The sequence below is a fragment of the Barbus barbus genome (assembly GCF_936440315.1).
Source record: "Barbus barbus genome assembly, chromosome: 16".
Lineage (NCBI taxonomy): Eukaryota > Metazoa > Chordata > Actinopteri > Cypriniformes > Cyprinidae > Barbus > Barbus barbus.
Genome location: NC_136744.1, coordinates 12,037,102 through 12,053,365, shown reverse-complemented (window position 1 = coordinate 12,053,365; position 16,264 = coordinate 12,037,102). Strand labels below are relative to the sequence as shown.

The window sequence follows — 16,264 nt, the reverse complement described above, 5'->3', positions numbered from 1 at the left end:
TAATAGTGTGTCCTCATTTCACCATTGTTTTGCTGAAGTGTTACTTGCTTTTGCAAATGTGTGTATATTTTGATTGCAGTTGTAGTTTTCAAAATTCATAAATTTAAGTTATGTATTAGTGTTAGTTGAAGATTACATTAATAAATATTTATCTGAGTTGACAATAACAAATATATTGTTTGTAAACTGTTTCTTTTTCCACATATCCAAAAGAAATACATAATTTTGCATCAGTATTAAATGACACTTCAAAGATGTGAATATAATTACTGTGTGTGTGTGTGTGTGTTTCACTGAAAAATAAGATTGTGGGATTTACTTTGAAACAATTTTAAATCAGAAATTGCTTGTAGATTTCATAAATAATTACAAAGAATTGCATAGTAACACAAAATTAGTAAAAAAGTAGTAGTAGAAAAACTAAAATAGTAATTTCTTTAAAAATTATTTTTATAATGGGTAAATAAGAATAATTGTCAAATTAAATTGTGGGTAAATAAGAATAATTAAAAAACTGTCAGTGATGCATCCATTTAAATTAATGTACAAAATATACATACAAATAACATACAAATAATTTTACATTATATATAATACCATTGATATGAAATTAGATTTTTGTAATGGAGTGGATTTTGTAAATATCATCCTATATTACAGTCTAAAAAGTTTTTTCTCAATTCTAAATAAAACACTATTCAAGCACATTTTATGAAAATACTATTTTAGTTTTTCTACTTTAAAATTTATTTTTAATTATTTGTTTTTATAGCAATTTCTGAGTTTTACTAGCACTTTCCAAGTGGAAAATGTTTCTGCACCATTTTCTTTTAGTGTACATCATACATAATTTCCCAAACTCCATTCATTCTTGTTTACACACTAGATTTGTCTTATATAATCACTCTTCTTTTTTTTTTTTATCTCAACTGACAGTAGATAGTGCTAAACAGAAACATTACAGCAATATAGACACATTGTTTTTCGCCATCTTTTTATTCTCTTTTATTTCACTCACACTATGCCCCTCTGGAAGACTTGTCTCCTTTCGCAGCACCTTCTTTTCCACCCTATATTCCTGTTGTTCACCCACACGAGGGTTCCCTCAAATGAAAAACTCCCCGTTCTGATAGCTGATCCTCACAGATTGCCTGCTGGGGTTAGTGCCATACACCCGCCTCAGATCCTCTTTCACAAACTCGGGAAGCTCTCAGTTCACGCCGAGCACTCTCTGGAGTTTCCCCCCAGCGCAGCTCCCCCCTGAACCCTTCCGGCCATGCTTCACTGGGCATCTCATGGTGACTGAATCCTGGGGCTTGTTTTGGAGCAACATTTGGCAGAGGAAGCACATTTGATTGATGGTACAAATAGGACTAATAGAAACTTCTTGGTTTGGCCCATAGAAATGGTGGTACTCTATATGCTCAGCTGTGTCTTGATAGCTCTGGATGCTCTGTGTGTACAGGGCCAATGGTCCTGGCATACGACTGTAAACTGGAAAGAAGTGGCAGTGAGTCATCCAATCAGAGTATCAGTGAGAAGCTAAAGTGTACATGGAAAATCTTGGATGATATAACTGCATGGATTGAATAAATCAATAAATCCCACAAGCTGAACAATTCAGGGTATTGTCTGAATAAAAGAACACAATTTTAAAACAAAATACACACAGAAAAACATAACTGGAGTATTAGTAAGAACCCAGTATGATTATGTAATTTAGGAAGACAAAATTACACAATAACAAATAAGTAAACTGTGTAATGTACATACAGTTCTACTGACAACACTTACAAGCATTAAGTGTAAATTTAAACAACTTCGTACATAAATGTACAGGAGGTTTTTCTAGTTATTGCAGCAGCCATGAATTGAGGCATATTTTTAATATAATTAAGAATTTAATTTAAAGTGAAACAATGAAAACCAAGTGATTGCCTGCTCTTGCAGCAAATAATATAACGAGTTTTGGTATCCAAGCACCACGTAACATCAACATGTAGCCTACACATCTTATCAGTCATAATTGCCATAAACAGGCCTGGTATACTCTGAGCATAAATAATCTGTTCTGACAAGCTTCATCATAGCTGATTTTCTGGAGAAATTGTTGTTAATCTCTGAATCTTTTTTGTAATATAATGTTGGGCATAAGCATATTCTTAGTATGAGGAAAGACAAAATATATTAAATAAAACTCTGGCAAAACACAATAGCAGTTGTTGCTGCCAAGACAACTATATGTAATGTCAACATTGTTAAAGTATATTACAATAAAACAGAATTAAAGAAATGCTTTTAACATCAGCAATGACAAATAAACCACATGAGGCCATCAATTGACCTCTCTGACTGCCGTAAGTGTTTCATTTGTGGAAGTCATTACATCACTTTCCAGAATTTATGATCTTATTTTTGAATAAACAAAGGGCAAGATACAAATCTAAAAACACAGAACATTCATAAAACAAGAATGAAATATAATTCATCCTGTTAATTATGATGTTTTCATCTTACATTATTGTATGACATAAGGTCCAGGCGCATGTGCTGTCAATAGTCTGTCCAGCAGGTGACACTAAACCTTTATTATGAACTATGGAAAGTACAGTAAGTAGATTCACAACTTTCGGCTTTAGCAATAATAATAGTACAAAGCTAAAATGAAATAGATTTTTGAATCTTATAGATAAATTACTGAAATTTCTGGCATGTGAAAAATACGTGTTAAATGTCATATTAGCAGTAAATGACTGAAAAAGTAAAAAAAAAAAACTACAAAAACAAAAAAAGATCAAAAAAATTATTAATGAAAATAGATATTTGTTTTCTGGGAAAAAACAGTGAAAATTTTAAAAAGAGGGACATAAAAAATTAATAATATATTAATTTAATTATGTATGCGTGGTGGGCAAAAACAAAAATTCAACAAATTATTGTGTCTATGGAAGTGATTGGAATGTTAACAGACGCAATGTAATGAAATGGAAGACATGACACATTAAAAAATAACCAATTTCATCTCTAAATGGCGCAAAAGTAAAAAAAAAAAAAAAACAATTAAGAAACAGTTGTTTATGTGAATGGCATATAATGAATCAACAGCTAACAAATGCATTGATCACAATACATTTGTCCAATCGCATCGTCGTTTCTGTCTAACAGCTGTTCTGATTGGGTGGATCAAGTGTCAATCAAAGTCTTAGCCACGTCCCCTTTTTGGACATCAAAACCACAGAGGACACTGCAAAAGGGACTAAACATAGTTACAAGTCGTTTTTTCAATATCAGTGGTTTAATCGCCTTTTTTAATCATAAGTTTTAAAGAAGACCGTTTTTTCCTGCTTCTCAACAACTTTTTCCCGTTTGGTGCGGCCGTGTGGGGATGGATGAGATGCGGCCTAGCAGCGGAGCAGCAGCGCACCTCGGCCTCGCCTCGATCTTTCCCCCGGGATTGCAGGCCATTTATGGGGAATCCAGGCGTCTGTATCCCGATCAGGCGAACCCGCTGCAAGTCACAGCCATTGTAAAGTATTGGTGAGACGCCTGAAGCAATCCTATTTTATGTTGTTGCTTGATATGCACACATAAAAACAAGTTCAGTAAAACTGGATTTTATTCAAAGAACTATTTCAGAACTAGTTTGTACAATTAAAACAAAAAAATTGAATTTAAAATAAAAGATCAAATAAAATTTCAGTCAGCAGAAGCATTATTAATAGGCAAGTAACAAACTTTCAAGTGTACTTTTCCATCTCAGTGACTCACTTTTTTCCTCTCATAATCCTCTTTTCAGGTTAGGGGGTCCAGATCCACTGGACTACATTAGTATGTACAGAAACTTGGGATGTCCTGGACAAGATGTACCCGAACACTGGCACTATGTCAGCCTGGGTCTAAGTGACTTGTATGGGGACAACAGAGTTCATGAGTAAGAGTGACAGATTATGAGATGAAAGTTTCATTACATGACAATGTTGTTACAGCAATACCCAGCTAGATTATTTTCATATTTACATGATGTATTCACTTCCATGATGTTTCAGCAGTTGAATGAATTTGACGTGTAGTTTTATGTGAAGAGTTGTGTTGATGTAGCTTCGCAGGGATTGAATTTCAGATGTATTCTGCTTCTTTATAGATTCACAGGTCTAGAGGGCCCAAGTGGTTTTGGTTTTGAGCTCACATTTCGCCTGAAGAGAGAAGCAGGAGAGACGGCACCCCCTACCTGGCCAGCTGAGCTCATGCAAGGCTTGGCTCGTTACGTGTTTCAATCAGGTACTGTACCTGCATCCACTCTTTAGGGCTAGGAGTTTTATAATTCCTCGGAGTATTCCTTCTGTAATTTCAAAACAATGTAGCAGCTGCTGTTTTCAGCTTTAACAGACTTAAAGTCATTTAATATATGGTGTAAATGGTAAAAATTATTTTTTTCATGATCATTATTTCTCAGTCTGATAGTATGAACCATTTAATGCTTTTAAGCTACACTTTTACTGTCTTAAGGTCATTGCACACTGAGTCTGAAATTTTCGCATGCGTTTTTTCATATTCCTCATCCTTTCCTATCAAAATGCATGGTGAATCGAACCTGATCCGAATTCTTTATGACGGACGAAAGTTTCGGAGGCAGTGTGTAAACGTTATTGACATAACGTGAGGTCGTATTTATTTTTTAACATGCAAAGATTTTGGACGAAAATTTCGGACTTGGTGTGCAATGACCTTTACAGTTGTAATAATCAAGCTTGAGTGGGACATGCAAACGTAAAATAAAGCCTTGAAATAAAGCTTGGCTTTGTATAACTGTAACACTATAATATGATCAAGTTGAAAAGAAGTACAGTGGTGTCTCAGGATAAAGAGAAACTTCAAAAAAGACCTTTTTTTTCCCATATATTTGCACTTCAGATCAAACCTAAAATCCAGATTTAGTTTTCGCCTGCCAGTTTAATAAAATAAGACCTCCACATATCCAACTGAGTGATATGAGGTGCAGCATGTGGAATCACACATCTAAATATGTGCAGACTGTATTTAGCAGAATGTGGCTTTCTGCTTAGTGTTTTAGTGTGAAAATTGCAGATTTGTCCCAGAGCAGGTATCTATGTCTATACTCTATTGCATGTACTGTATGCAATATATTAGAGTTGTCAAATTAAAATTATACTTCATTTCAATAGGAAATATTTAAATATTACTCTCTTGAAAGCACACAGTCCTCTCAGACAAATCATTTGCTCTGCAATAGAAAACACATTCTGTAGTGGCGATCACATTTCGTGGCACAGTCCGTTGGACAACAGTGAGTCTAGAATCCAGCATATGCTACTCACGGAGGACCCTCAGATGCAGCCGGTGCAGACCCCCTTTGGTCACGTCAGCTTCCTTCAGGTCAGGCACAACAAGCTAGCAGTTTCAAAAAAGTTGTTGACTTGTAGGCTAATATAAAAGCACATTTATTTAGTTTTCTTATGTTTCTTTAGCCTTTGAGATCAGTTTCAGACATGTTTATATAGCTATTTAGGTTCAGCTGAGCCCCACCATGTAATTGAAATGACCTTAAGACATTACATTTATTAACCTTGTCTCCTTGTGATTGGTGTAAATTAATTTCCTTCTGTGCTCATCAGATTGTGGGTGTTTGCACAGAGGAGCTGCAAGCAGCTCAGCAGTGGAACGGTCAAGGCATTCTGGACCTGCTGAGAGGAGTGCACATGTGAGTAATCCCACAGCCAGCCATGAGACAGGCCAAGGACATGCTCGTGCTCAATTGGTGGGAAAACTGTGTTAAAGAAACTGCAGGACTGATTTAACCAGCTGAGAAACTAAATGAATGCCCTTGATATATTACTTTGTCTCTGTGGTATTTATGGAGGGGTGAAGTTATAAGTTTGTGTTAAATTAACTAAGCAAATGTATATGTGTATAAGAATATGTGTCATGTACTTGAATTATGTTTCTTTTCCACTAAGTGGGTCAGGAGCTTTCATTTGCTTTTGAGATGCTTTGTGCTGTTCTTGTTTTTTTATTAATTCTGAATTGGGTCTTGCTTCGTCTGCTGTTTTGTTTGCAGTGCTGGGGGTCCATGGTTAATAACTGACATGAGAAGAGGGGAAACTATATTTGACATTGATCCACACTTGCAAGTAAGGCTTTCTGAAGTTTTCATGTTGTTGAAAGGAACATATCATCCACATGAAAATGCTCGTATTATTTACCTTGATATTGTTGCTAAACGGCTTGCTGCTGTTATATTTTTGTGTGAAAAACGAATTTTGAAAAATGTACATGTTCATCTTTTCCATATGACAACTGTTCATGGTTATTTGCTCAAACTCATCGTTTTAAGCTGATTTTAAATATTTCGGTCTGCTCTTCACACAAATTTAACTCTAGTATTTAAGTAAATTATCAGTTTTGATTGATATTGTATGTACGTCGGTCAGTATTGAATATTACGCTACTATGTGGTTGGAAAAAATGTTATTGTTTTGGAAAGAAGTGCTCACCCAGGCTGTGTTTACTTTATGATAAATACAGTAAAATAACAGTATATTTTATACCAAAAGCTGAATTTTCTGCATCCTTACTCCAGTCTTCAGTGTCACACGATCCTTCAGAAATCATTCTAATATGCTGATTTGGTGCTCAAGAGACATTCTTATTTAAAGTATTTTAATAAGTATTGATTTTAGACAGATGTTTTCAAGTTATTTTGAAAAACTAATTTTATAACACTGTTAAATGTAATCTTTAGCAGATCTAAAAATTAATGTCCATTATCAAACTGTACATGATATTATGTAGTGATGCCTAAATCGACTTTTTTTATTTTATGTTACTGTTTTTGGTGTTTTATTTATTTAGAGAAAATAGTTTAGAATTGTAATATCAGTCATTGGCTATATTGGTTATTAACCATAACGTATCTGTATCTGTATCTGCCAGAAATTTAATAGTGCAATTGCAATTTTTCAATCTTTCAATTTAGGTCCTTGTTAACCGTGTTAAGATACTTTTGTGAAATGTATCCAAGCTAAATTTGTCATGTCCTATGAATATTTATCCCCTGCTCTATTTTTTATAACACATCTCTCAAGTAATGATAATCATTCCTGGCGATTAAGGTCATCTGTTATAGCTCATACTGTGATGCTTCAGGAGTGATGGGTAAAGATGGAGTGTAATTAAGTCTGTGGCTGTTAAACTCCACACCTCCCAACTGCTGTTAGTCCTCTGCCCCCTCTCTCTCTGCGCTGAGACGGACACATGTCCAGCCATGCTGATCTCCTGCTGATTAGTGCGTGTGTTGATTGCTCATCCCAAGCAGGAACGAGTGGATAAGGGCATAGAGACGGACGGCTCTAACCTGAGCGGGGTCAGTGCCAAGTGCGCCTGGGATGACTTGAGCCGACCTCCCGAGGATGAGGACGACAGCAGGAGCATTTGCATTGGGTCACAGCCACGCAGGCTGTCCGACAAAGGTGAGGGGTGCTAAGGACAAGCGCAGCCTGATTTAAAAACAAGACACCAAACTCTGTATGCTTCAGAGATTTTGTATTGGCTCAAATTACTGTGACGTTGTCATGAGTATTTGTGTATTGTTCATACAGACACTGAACAGATTAGAGAAGCCCTGAGGAAAGGACTGGAGATTAACAGCAAGTCTGTCCTGCCTCCTATCAGCAGTCAGAGGCACAGTCACGACCGGCCACAGTAAGTCCTGCCCTTTCATGACAATCAGAGCTTCTGGACTGCGTGATTATACTGGTCAAGCGGAAGTATGGTTTACCCAGTGCTGTGACCTTAATTCTGGAAGTAGCAGGTTGAAGAGTTTGTTTCAGGACACCAAACTGCTTTGGTTTTCTATGCCACCTGTTCGGGACAGGATGGCATCATTATGGTTTATGGCTAGGAGACAAAAGGTGTTTGGTGCCAGGGCCTGGGCACTATGACTGTATATACATAGTGTGAAAAGTGTGTTACCAGGTAGAGATTTTGCTATATTGCTTATAGCACACATGGCTGCACAATTAATCACATAAATGATTGAGATTATGATTATGGGTGCTGTGGGTCTACTGCCATTGCCATTTTTTGCAGTGGTTGAGCAATGTAACATCACACACATCGCTGTTGTGCAAGTGATTGCGTAGATGTGTAAGTTGGTAGGGTTGGATTGATAGTATTGATTTCTTAATTTTAGTTGATCATTTTAAACCGATATCGATATTTAAATTTCACGATCGATCTGTCATTCTGTGCTGTTTTCAGTTGATGTTTGCATTAAACATTTACATACATTTACACAGGGCAGTGCTAGCTATAGGCAGAGCAGGCGATTGCCTAGGGCAGGGGTGCCCAACCCTGTTCCTGGCGAACGACTGTCCTGCAAAGTTTAGTTCCAACTCTAATCAAACACACCTGCCTTTAATTTTCACGCGATCATGAAGACCTTAATTAGTTGCTTCAGGTGTGTTTGATTAGAGTTGGAGCTGAACTTTGCTGGACCGTTGATCGGCAGGAACAGGGTTGGGCACCCCTGCCCTAGGGTCTTGGGCTTTGAGGAGGGGCCTCCATAACCGTAGCATCCCCTGTATAGTCCACCCGTAAAGAAGGGCAGGAATACTAGCCTCATTGTTCATTGGATATAGTTGAATTGTCACTCAGGTGCAATTAAACCAATTAAGGTTGCAGTTTCGAAGCGGGTCCCGTCTTGGCGCCTTCTGAATGTTTGCGTAACGAACACATACTTCAGGTGCTGCGAACTATGTGATGCAAACGGCTAAATAGGCACGCAAAGAATTATAGCTCCTAATGCAGGTGTGTGAGTTGTCATCTATTTTGGAGTGATTGCAATGTATTCAAAATACACACACATACATATACACTCACCGGCCACTTTATTAGGTACACCTGTTCAATTGCTTGGTAACACAAATTGTTAATCAGCCAATCACAAGGCAGCAACTCAATGCATTTGGGCATCTAGATGTGGTAAGACGACTTGCTGAAGTTCAAACCGAGCATCAGAATGGGGAAGAAAGGGGATTTAAGTGACTTTGAACGTGGAATGGTTGTTGGTGCCAGACGGGCTGGTCTGAGTATGTCAAAAACTGCTGAACTACTGGGATTTTCACGCACAGCCATCTCTAGGGTTTACAGAGAATGGTCAGAAAAAGAGAAAATACCTAGCAAGGTGTACCTAATAAAGTGGCCAGTGAGTGTGTGTATATATATTAGGGCTGGGCGGTATATCGAGTTTGTACGATATACCAATATATTCTTTATAAGCGATACGATATAAGGTAATACCGTTCATATTGACATACAGTGAAGTGAAGTGACATACTGCCAAGTATGGTGACCCATACTCGGAATTCCTGCTCTGCATTTAACCCATCCAACGTGCACACACACACAGCAGTGAACACACACACACCGTGAACACACACACACAGCAGTGAACACACACACCCGGAGCAGTGGGCAACCATTTATGCGCTGGACATTCACTCCCCCCACCTACAATCCCTGCCGGCCCGAGACTCGAACCCGCAACCTTTGGATTACGAGTCCGACTCTCTAACTATTAGGCCACGACTCCCCCATACAGTACGTTAGTTTGAAAAGAGCAGAGGACAATATAGCAGAGGACACAGACTGAGCTGCTGCGGAGAAAGTGCACAAGTAGGGCACAATAGGCTACGGTTTGTTCTAAACATGTGACAAACTTTTTATATGAAGGGCTTTAAAAAACTCGTAAGATATAGAAGCCTATAGTTTAGTTTCAGTTTAAAGCGGCTCGCCCAGTCAGATGCTTTGACAGAAAGGCTGCGTGTGCCGCTGACAGAGACTCGCTGTTTGATGTGCTGTTTTCCTTAATGCATAACTTACATTTCACAGGTCTATTCTCCATCTGTAAATGTTAGAAAGCCATGGCAATATTTCCATTTTGCTGTTAGAAGTGGATGAGCCTTCTGCTTTGAGATTCGCCGCTAAACTTAACAGACTTCATTGAACGAGCGCCGCCAAACAGACAAAGCGCAATGTAATAGCAGCGCAATAATTCTGACTAAAATATACATTTTGCTGAAATATTTGTAGTTAATAAACAATAAATGTGACGCATGTAGAATTTTAAACCTACAAGTAAGTGTATTTGTATGACAGCACTAACTGTAAAGTGACTGTAATGGGGCAATCAAAACAGCCTTTTTACTTAATTAGTCTTTGCTTTATTATTTAAATTTTTAGTTTAGTAAATTTAATTTCTGGTTTAAAAGCATTATTTTTGTTTTACGATTGCAATGTTATTTTAACATAATATATGCATATGGTTACATTCACTTTATTTGTTTATTCCAAATACAAAAGCCTATAAATACCGAGATATATACCGTACAGCGCAAATCGGGCAAAAAATACAGAGATATTAATTTTTGCTCATATCGCCTTATATATATACAATATATATATGAGTTTAAAAAGAGCGCGAGCGCCATTGGCTTTGAATTTGCACGTTCATTGAATGACATCGCGTCGGGAGCTGACTAGCAAAATAACTACAAAAGTAAAAGCAGAGAAGTTTGTATTCAAAGTTAAAAAGCAAATACACTAGAACATTTTTTAAATGGTTCAAATAATGGATAGGAAAAAATATGAGACAAAACTACAGAATGTCACATTTTATTATTGGGTGATTCAACACATAAATGTTTTTTACCAGCTAAGAAGTTCAGCACTTTTAGAGTTTCATCCCTCTATCTGATGTGAGCATAAGCATTGGATCAGCTGCCTCACAGGTCTTTCTAAGTGATCAGCTGTGTCCTGTTGCATTAATTCTTCAGATATTAAAAGCAGGGAATGTCTCGTATCAGTTATATCTATTACTTCTGTATTCTGAATCTTGCATTCGATGATGACACACAAACCAGGATGAAGACGAGGGAGCTGACTTTGAGAGAGTTTGGAAACCACCAGCAGCCAACAACGACCTGATCGGCTGAGGAAGCAACAGTAGTTGATGACAAGTGGAGGAGGCTCTAAGTGATGGGAAAGCAAATATGTGGAGAAAAAAAGGGAACTGTGATCCCAAGCATACAGCCTCATCTGTAAAGCATGGTGGAGGTGGTGTCATGGCATGGGCATGCGTGGCTGCCTCTGAAACAGGCCCTCTCAACTTTACTGATGACTTAATATATGATGACAGTAGCAGAATGAATTTGGAAGGGTACAAAACCATCTTGCCTACCAATATTCAAGAAAATGCCACAAGATTAATTGGGAAGTGCTTCATATTGCATCAGGACAACGACCCAAAACACCCTGCCAGTTCAGTCAATGCATTTATAAGGGCAAAGAAATGGAAAGTCTTAGATTGTCCAAATCAATCTCCAGATTTAAATCCGATTGAACAAGAATTTCTCCAGCTGGAGAGGAGAGTAAAGGCAGAAACTCCCCAAAACAAGAAACAATTGGAACAGGCTGCATTAAAGGCAGGGAAAAGCATTTCAAAGGATGAGACCAAGAGCCTGGTGATGTCTATGGGTCACAGACTCACTGCTGTGATTGTGTGCAAGGGATCTGCAACTAAATAATAGCTTTTAATATTTTATATCTGCCTTATGTTCAACTGTCCCTATACTTATGCTCACATCAGTGAGTGGGATGAACTCTAAAAGTGCTGTTCTTTTTATTTGGAAAAACATATGTGTTGAAACGGCTACTAATAAAATGTGACATTCTGTAGTTTTGCCTCATATTCATCTTTTAATCATATTTGCAAATGTCTTGACTCCACAGCCAACAGAGCAATTTTGTCTTTACTGTTCCAACACTTATGGAGGGCACTGTATATCAAAATCACTATTGGTTTGACAGCGACTCAGAAGCCTGTCCAATATCTGGATAATTACCTGCAGGTATTTTTCAGACACAGCCTGTCCCTTCAGTCTTAGTCCTCATGAGTGCTGACTCTTGCCAGCTGGCCTGGTATTGTTACAGCAGTGTTACTTGCTCATGAAATTAGCTTCAAGTGCCAATAGTCTGCCAGTACAAATGTGCTTTTGAATTGGGTACTGTATTATGCTATACTGTCCTTTGACCCATGATTATTTGTGCTGTTAGACATTGCCTGTAATCTTTATTATTAGGGCTGTGATGTAGCAGTTAGCTGGGGTGACCATTTTAAGCACTCCATCCTCATCTCTTTAAATGCTGTGCAATCCAGATTATCTCAGTGCATGATTTGTCTGGGTTAATCTCACTATCCTGTTGTCTGCACCCCCTTGTTTTGCTGACGGCCCCCTGCTACTTGTAGCCCAGCCAGAGATTCAGACATACATCCTGGAGCTCAGCCTGACTGCCTGCTGAAATTGATTGTGTTGCCTGTTCCAAATAATCATAATGAATGAGAAACATAATGCTGAAGTGATGTACAATGACAGTTTTCTAATAAAGATCGTCACTTCTGTACTTACTTTCTTTATGTAGAGGAAAAAGATTTCAGGCTTCTGCACTGACTGAAAATCATAAAGAATTTAACAGTGCTGGCTCAGATTCCTTTTAATGATTCCAGTTTCATTAACGATTCTTTTAGTACTTTAACGATTCTTTCAAGTCGTTGTGTTGAATTTCAAGTTTGTCATGATGAAAGTAATGACTTGCAGTTTTAATAAGTGATTAATTTACTTAACCCCTCCGAATGATTCAAACATTTTGTTTTACTAAAAAGAACTAGCTCATAAGATTAATTATTTGGGGAATTTGACTATGATGGCCGGCAATGTATGTTTCGCACAATAGATTTAGCAGCTGTGCAAGTTAAAGAACCATTAACAGAACCAGACATGATGAAAATGAGTTGAATCCTGTATGCAATTTTTATTTATTTACTTATTTCTTTATTTGTTCCTATTCTTTAATAAAGTCAGTCAAGTTATCTTTATGCACACTTAACTGACACACTTTCAGGACCGCTCAAGTGTGTCATGAATTTATTTGTCAGTTGTTGATCAGTTGCTTGACCTGTGTTTGCCACACTTGCTCCACTGATGCATCTGTCCGACATTTTATGCCTAAAAGGCCTTACAGTAGCAACTGAATTACAAATATGTAGATGCATTTAAAGGAGCTATTCCAATCTCTTAAAAGAGGGAAAGTTAAATTTTTTCTAAGTGGCTTTTGGAAAGAATAAAATATATTTGCCGTTTAGCTGTAGTGGTAAATGCATTCATTCACTTCGCTGTGGTACAAATCTGCCCCTAATTTCTCCATAGACAATCAGTTGGACATTTCCAGACCCAGCAGATATCAAGGTAAGAGCCAACTTCGAGTGAAACTGAAAATATTTCTCCAACAAATGGGCTACGGAGACTATTCTTCTCTATTCCACTTTGAAAATGGGTTTTCAGTGCAGTGTCTGCAAGTTACTTTTTGTTACAACAAAATGGAAACACAAAACTCTGCACTATTTCTTACTTAAAGTATTTAGATACTTATGCTACAAATGTATGAATATCACTGCACATCAATATTTGGAACATTTATGGTATTTAAACTTTAGTGGATCAGGTTCATAGTTAATGTGATGAACACGGTTACAACGAGGTTATCTAATGCAATGACTTTTATATAGTTCAAATGTGGCACTTGGACACCCTCATTCTGTTTTTTCCTTATTTATCTTTTCCCCTCTTCTATTATCCCAGGAGCCGTAAGAACAGTCTAGAGAGCGAGAGCTCGGCTGCTATTGTCCCTCATGAGTTGGTGCGAACACGACAGCTGGAAAGCGTGCATCTGAAGTTCAACCAGGAGTCTGGGACTCTTCTCCCACTGTGCCTAAGGTAGGGCAGAACTCTGTTGGGAATGTACTTGCGTACTTAAAGGTCGTTTGCCATACGTTTTCTTGAAATCCCCCAGGGTCGGAAATAAACTTTTCTGTTAATTCAATTCAAATTCAGTTCCAGTTCATTTCCAGGGGCATTTTTGTCTTTGTCAAATACTGCAGAACGAATGGTTTTTAGTGGTGACTGAACACCTCTGATTGGCCATCGCTATAAACTCAACAGAAACCTGTGATATGTGTCATAATGCGTAAAAATACATCATAACACGTAAAAAGAAACCTGATGCAACATGGGCATATCTAAATGTAATACCGCAACATTTTTTCCATTTTCATATTTCACTTTAATCATGACAGACTTAATAGATTAAGTTTAATTGTATAGGTGCATTTTGCCCCCTTATCTTGAATTTTGGTGGCATTTTTCCCCAAACCCCCCTTAATTTCCAACCCTGAAATCCTTTTTGTTGAGGCATGAACGTTACGACTATGGCCAGGGATCGTGACTGTGGGATTGTGCACTATGTTCATATTACAATATATTAAGAGTTTACAAACAAATTGAGCTCACTGAAATGCTAACAGCTCTGACATTGCTGGCACTGAAAGAGTGGGATATGAGTTTTATGTAATCTCCTTGTTTGGACCGAAACAGAGACAAGGTGCACAGAGAAGCCTTTGTTTAAAGTCCAAGTGAGAGCAGGGAGAAAGTGAACATCAGGTTACTTATAGCTTTAGCCTTTGATATTTCCCGCTAACAACACTTATCAATGTCTGTGTAAATGATTAATTCAGCTTTTTTCTTTTTAATCTTTTCTTGTAGAGGTCGTCTGCTTCATGGCCGACATTTCACATATAAAAGCATTAATGGAGACACAGCAATCACCTTCGTATCCACTGGGGTAGAAGGGGCCTTTGCCACAGAAGAGCATCCATATGCTGCTCATGGACCATGGTTACAGGTAACAGACATGCATTACTATTACATCCCAAAAAATGGCCTGGCGGTGAATACATTTTCAGGAAATATTTCATTTTTCTTTAAAGTTCATGTCGTTCCATGTGTGTGACTTTGTTCTGGTCCCCTCACTTTAGATACTACTTACTGAGGAGTTTGTAGAGCAGATGCTAGCTGACGTTCAGGATTTGAGCACCCGTGAAGTGGTAAGATTTTAGACCTCACATTAAGATATTTCACTGTTTTTGTAAACTTTTAAAACTTTTTTTTTTTAACATACTATATATCTCTTTATCCTCTCACCCAGTCTAAGCTGCCGAAGGAGTACAGCTGGCCCGATAAGAAGCTAAAGATCTCAGTCCTGCCAGACACAGTGTTTGACAGCCCACTGCAATAAGACTTGGAGCACACTGTCCCTGATTACAAACCCACATCCACAGAAAGGAGCTCTCCTCTTGTGCCCTACAGACAGCTGAAGGAAACAGACATTCAGAAACGTCCCCTTTTCCCAGAGAGCATCATAGATGATTGCACATGACACATTTTTTACATGTACAACATTTAGTATTTTCCGTTATACCACTTGTCTTTGCATTGGTCTACCTATTCACACTTAAGGAAAAATTGGTGGTTGATGTTTTTTTGTTTTTCTGGTCCGTTTCTAAAAACATATTTCTTGTTGAGCGTTGAGACCATGTGCAAGCACTGGTGCCTTTATTCACCTTAGCATGGACTGACGTTACATTTTAAAAGAACATGTGCTTTTCTAAATCCTGCTTGTAATGTGAAGGAAAGCATGCTTTTAAGCATGTTTATCAAAAAAAAAATCTGGTTTTATTTGCATATATAAAATACAGCTGTGCCTATTTAAGGTTGATTATATTTCATAAGGTCTTAAATTTAGTTGCTAAACAATAGGTGGTTTGTCAGTTCACCTTCACAATACCAAAGCCTGTACAGAATGGATGTTTTCTAAACCTGGATGAAATAGTTTCCCGATCTTTCTTTTGTTTATTTTTGTTAACTATATTTTACTTGTATTGAACTTCATTGCATTTGACTTTATGATTGCATTCCAAGCCTCTTTATAGGGAAGCAAACTAACTGGTTCCTGGATGGCAATCTATTTTCTAGAATGTGCATTTGTTATTTTTGGGATGTGTACTCAATAATATAGGTCAAAGTTAAAAAAAAATTCATCTTTTGAAAAGATGAATTTAATTAGTGTACTGGCTTTTTTTTATATTCTGGAGAATCACTACACTGCCTGTGGTTTTGTTACCCTTAAGTGCATTAAAGTTATTTACATAAATTGGGATGTTTGTGTTGATTTTGATGACACAACCTGAAAAAATGCCATGTTTTACTTTTGCGCACAATCCTTCTTTCACATTAAATTATATAGTATTTTCTGATGACAACCAGGCACTAAAATTCCTCATAGAGAACCAGCA

General features: G+C 37.5%; 1 protein-coding gene across 1 annotated transcript; it reads left to right on the top strand.

The window, feature by feature from the left end:
* The first annotated feature begins 3,189 nt into the window (after positions 1-3,189).
* LOC306882805 (suppressor of fused homolog) lies at positions 3,190-16,126 on the top strand. Its single transcript, XM_079437702.1, has 13 exons — positions 3,190-3,537; positions 3,797-3,931; positions 4,142-4,278; positions 5,252-5,394; positions 5,634-5,719; positions 6,077-6,149; positions 7,331-7,487; positions 7,617-7,719; positions 13,284-13,322; positions 13,716-13,850; positions 14,676-14,814; positions 14,948-15,016; positions 15,118-16,126. The coding sequence occupies exons 1-13, from the start codon at positions 3,386-3,388 to the stop codon at positions 15,205-15,207; spliced, it is 1,458 nt and encodes a 485-aa protein (XP_079293828.1). The 5' UTR covers positions 3,190-3,385; the 3' UTR covers positions 15,208-16,126.
* Positions 16,127-16,264: the final 138 nt, after the last annotated feature.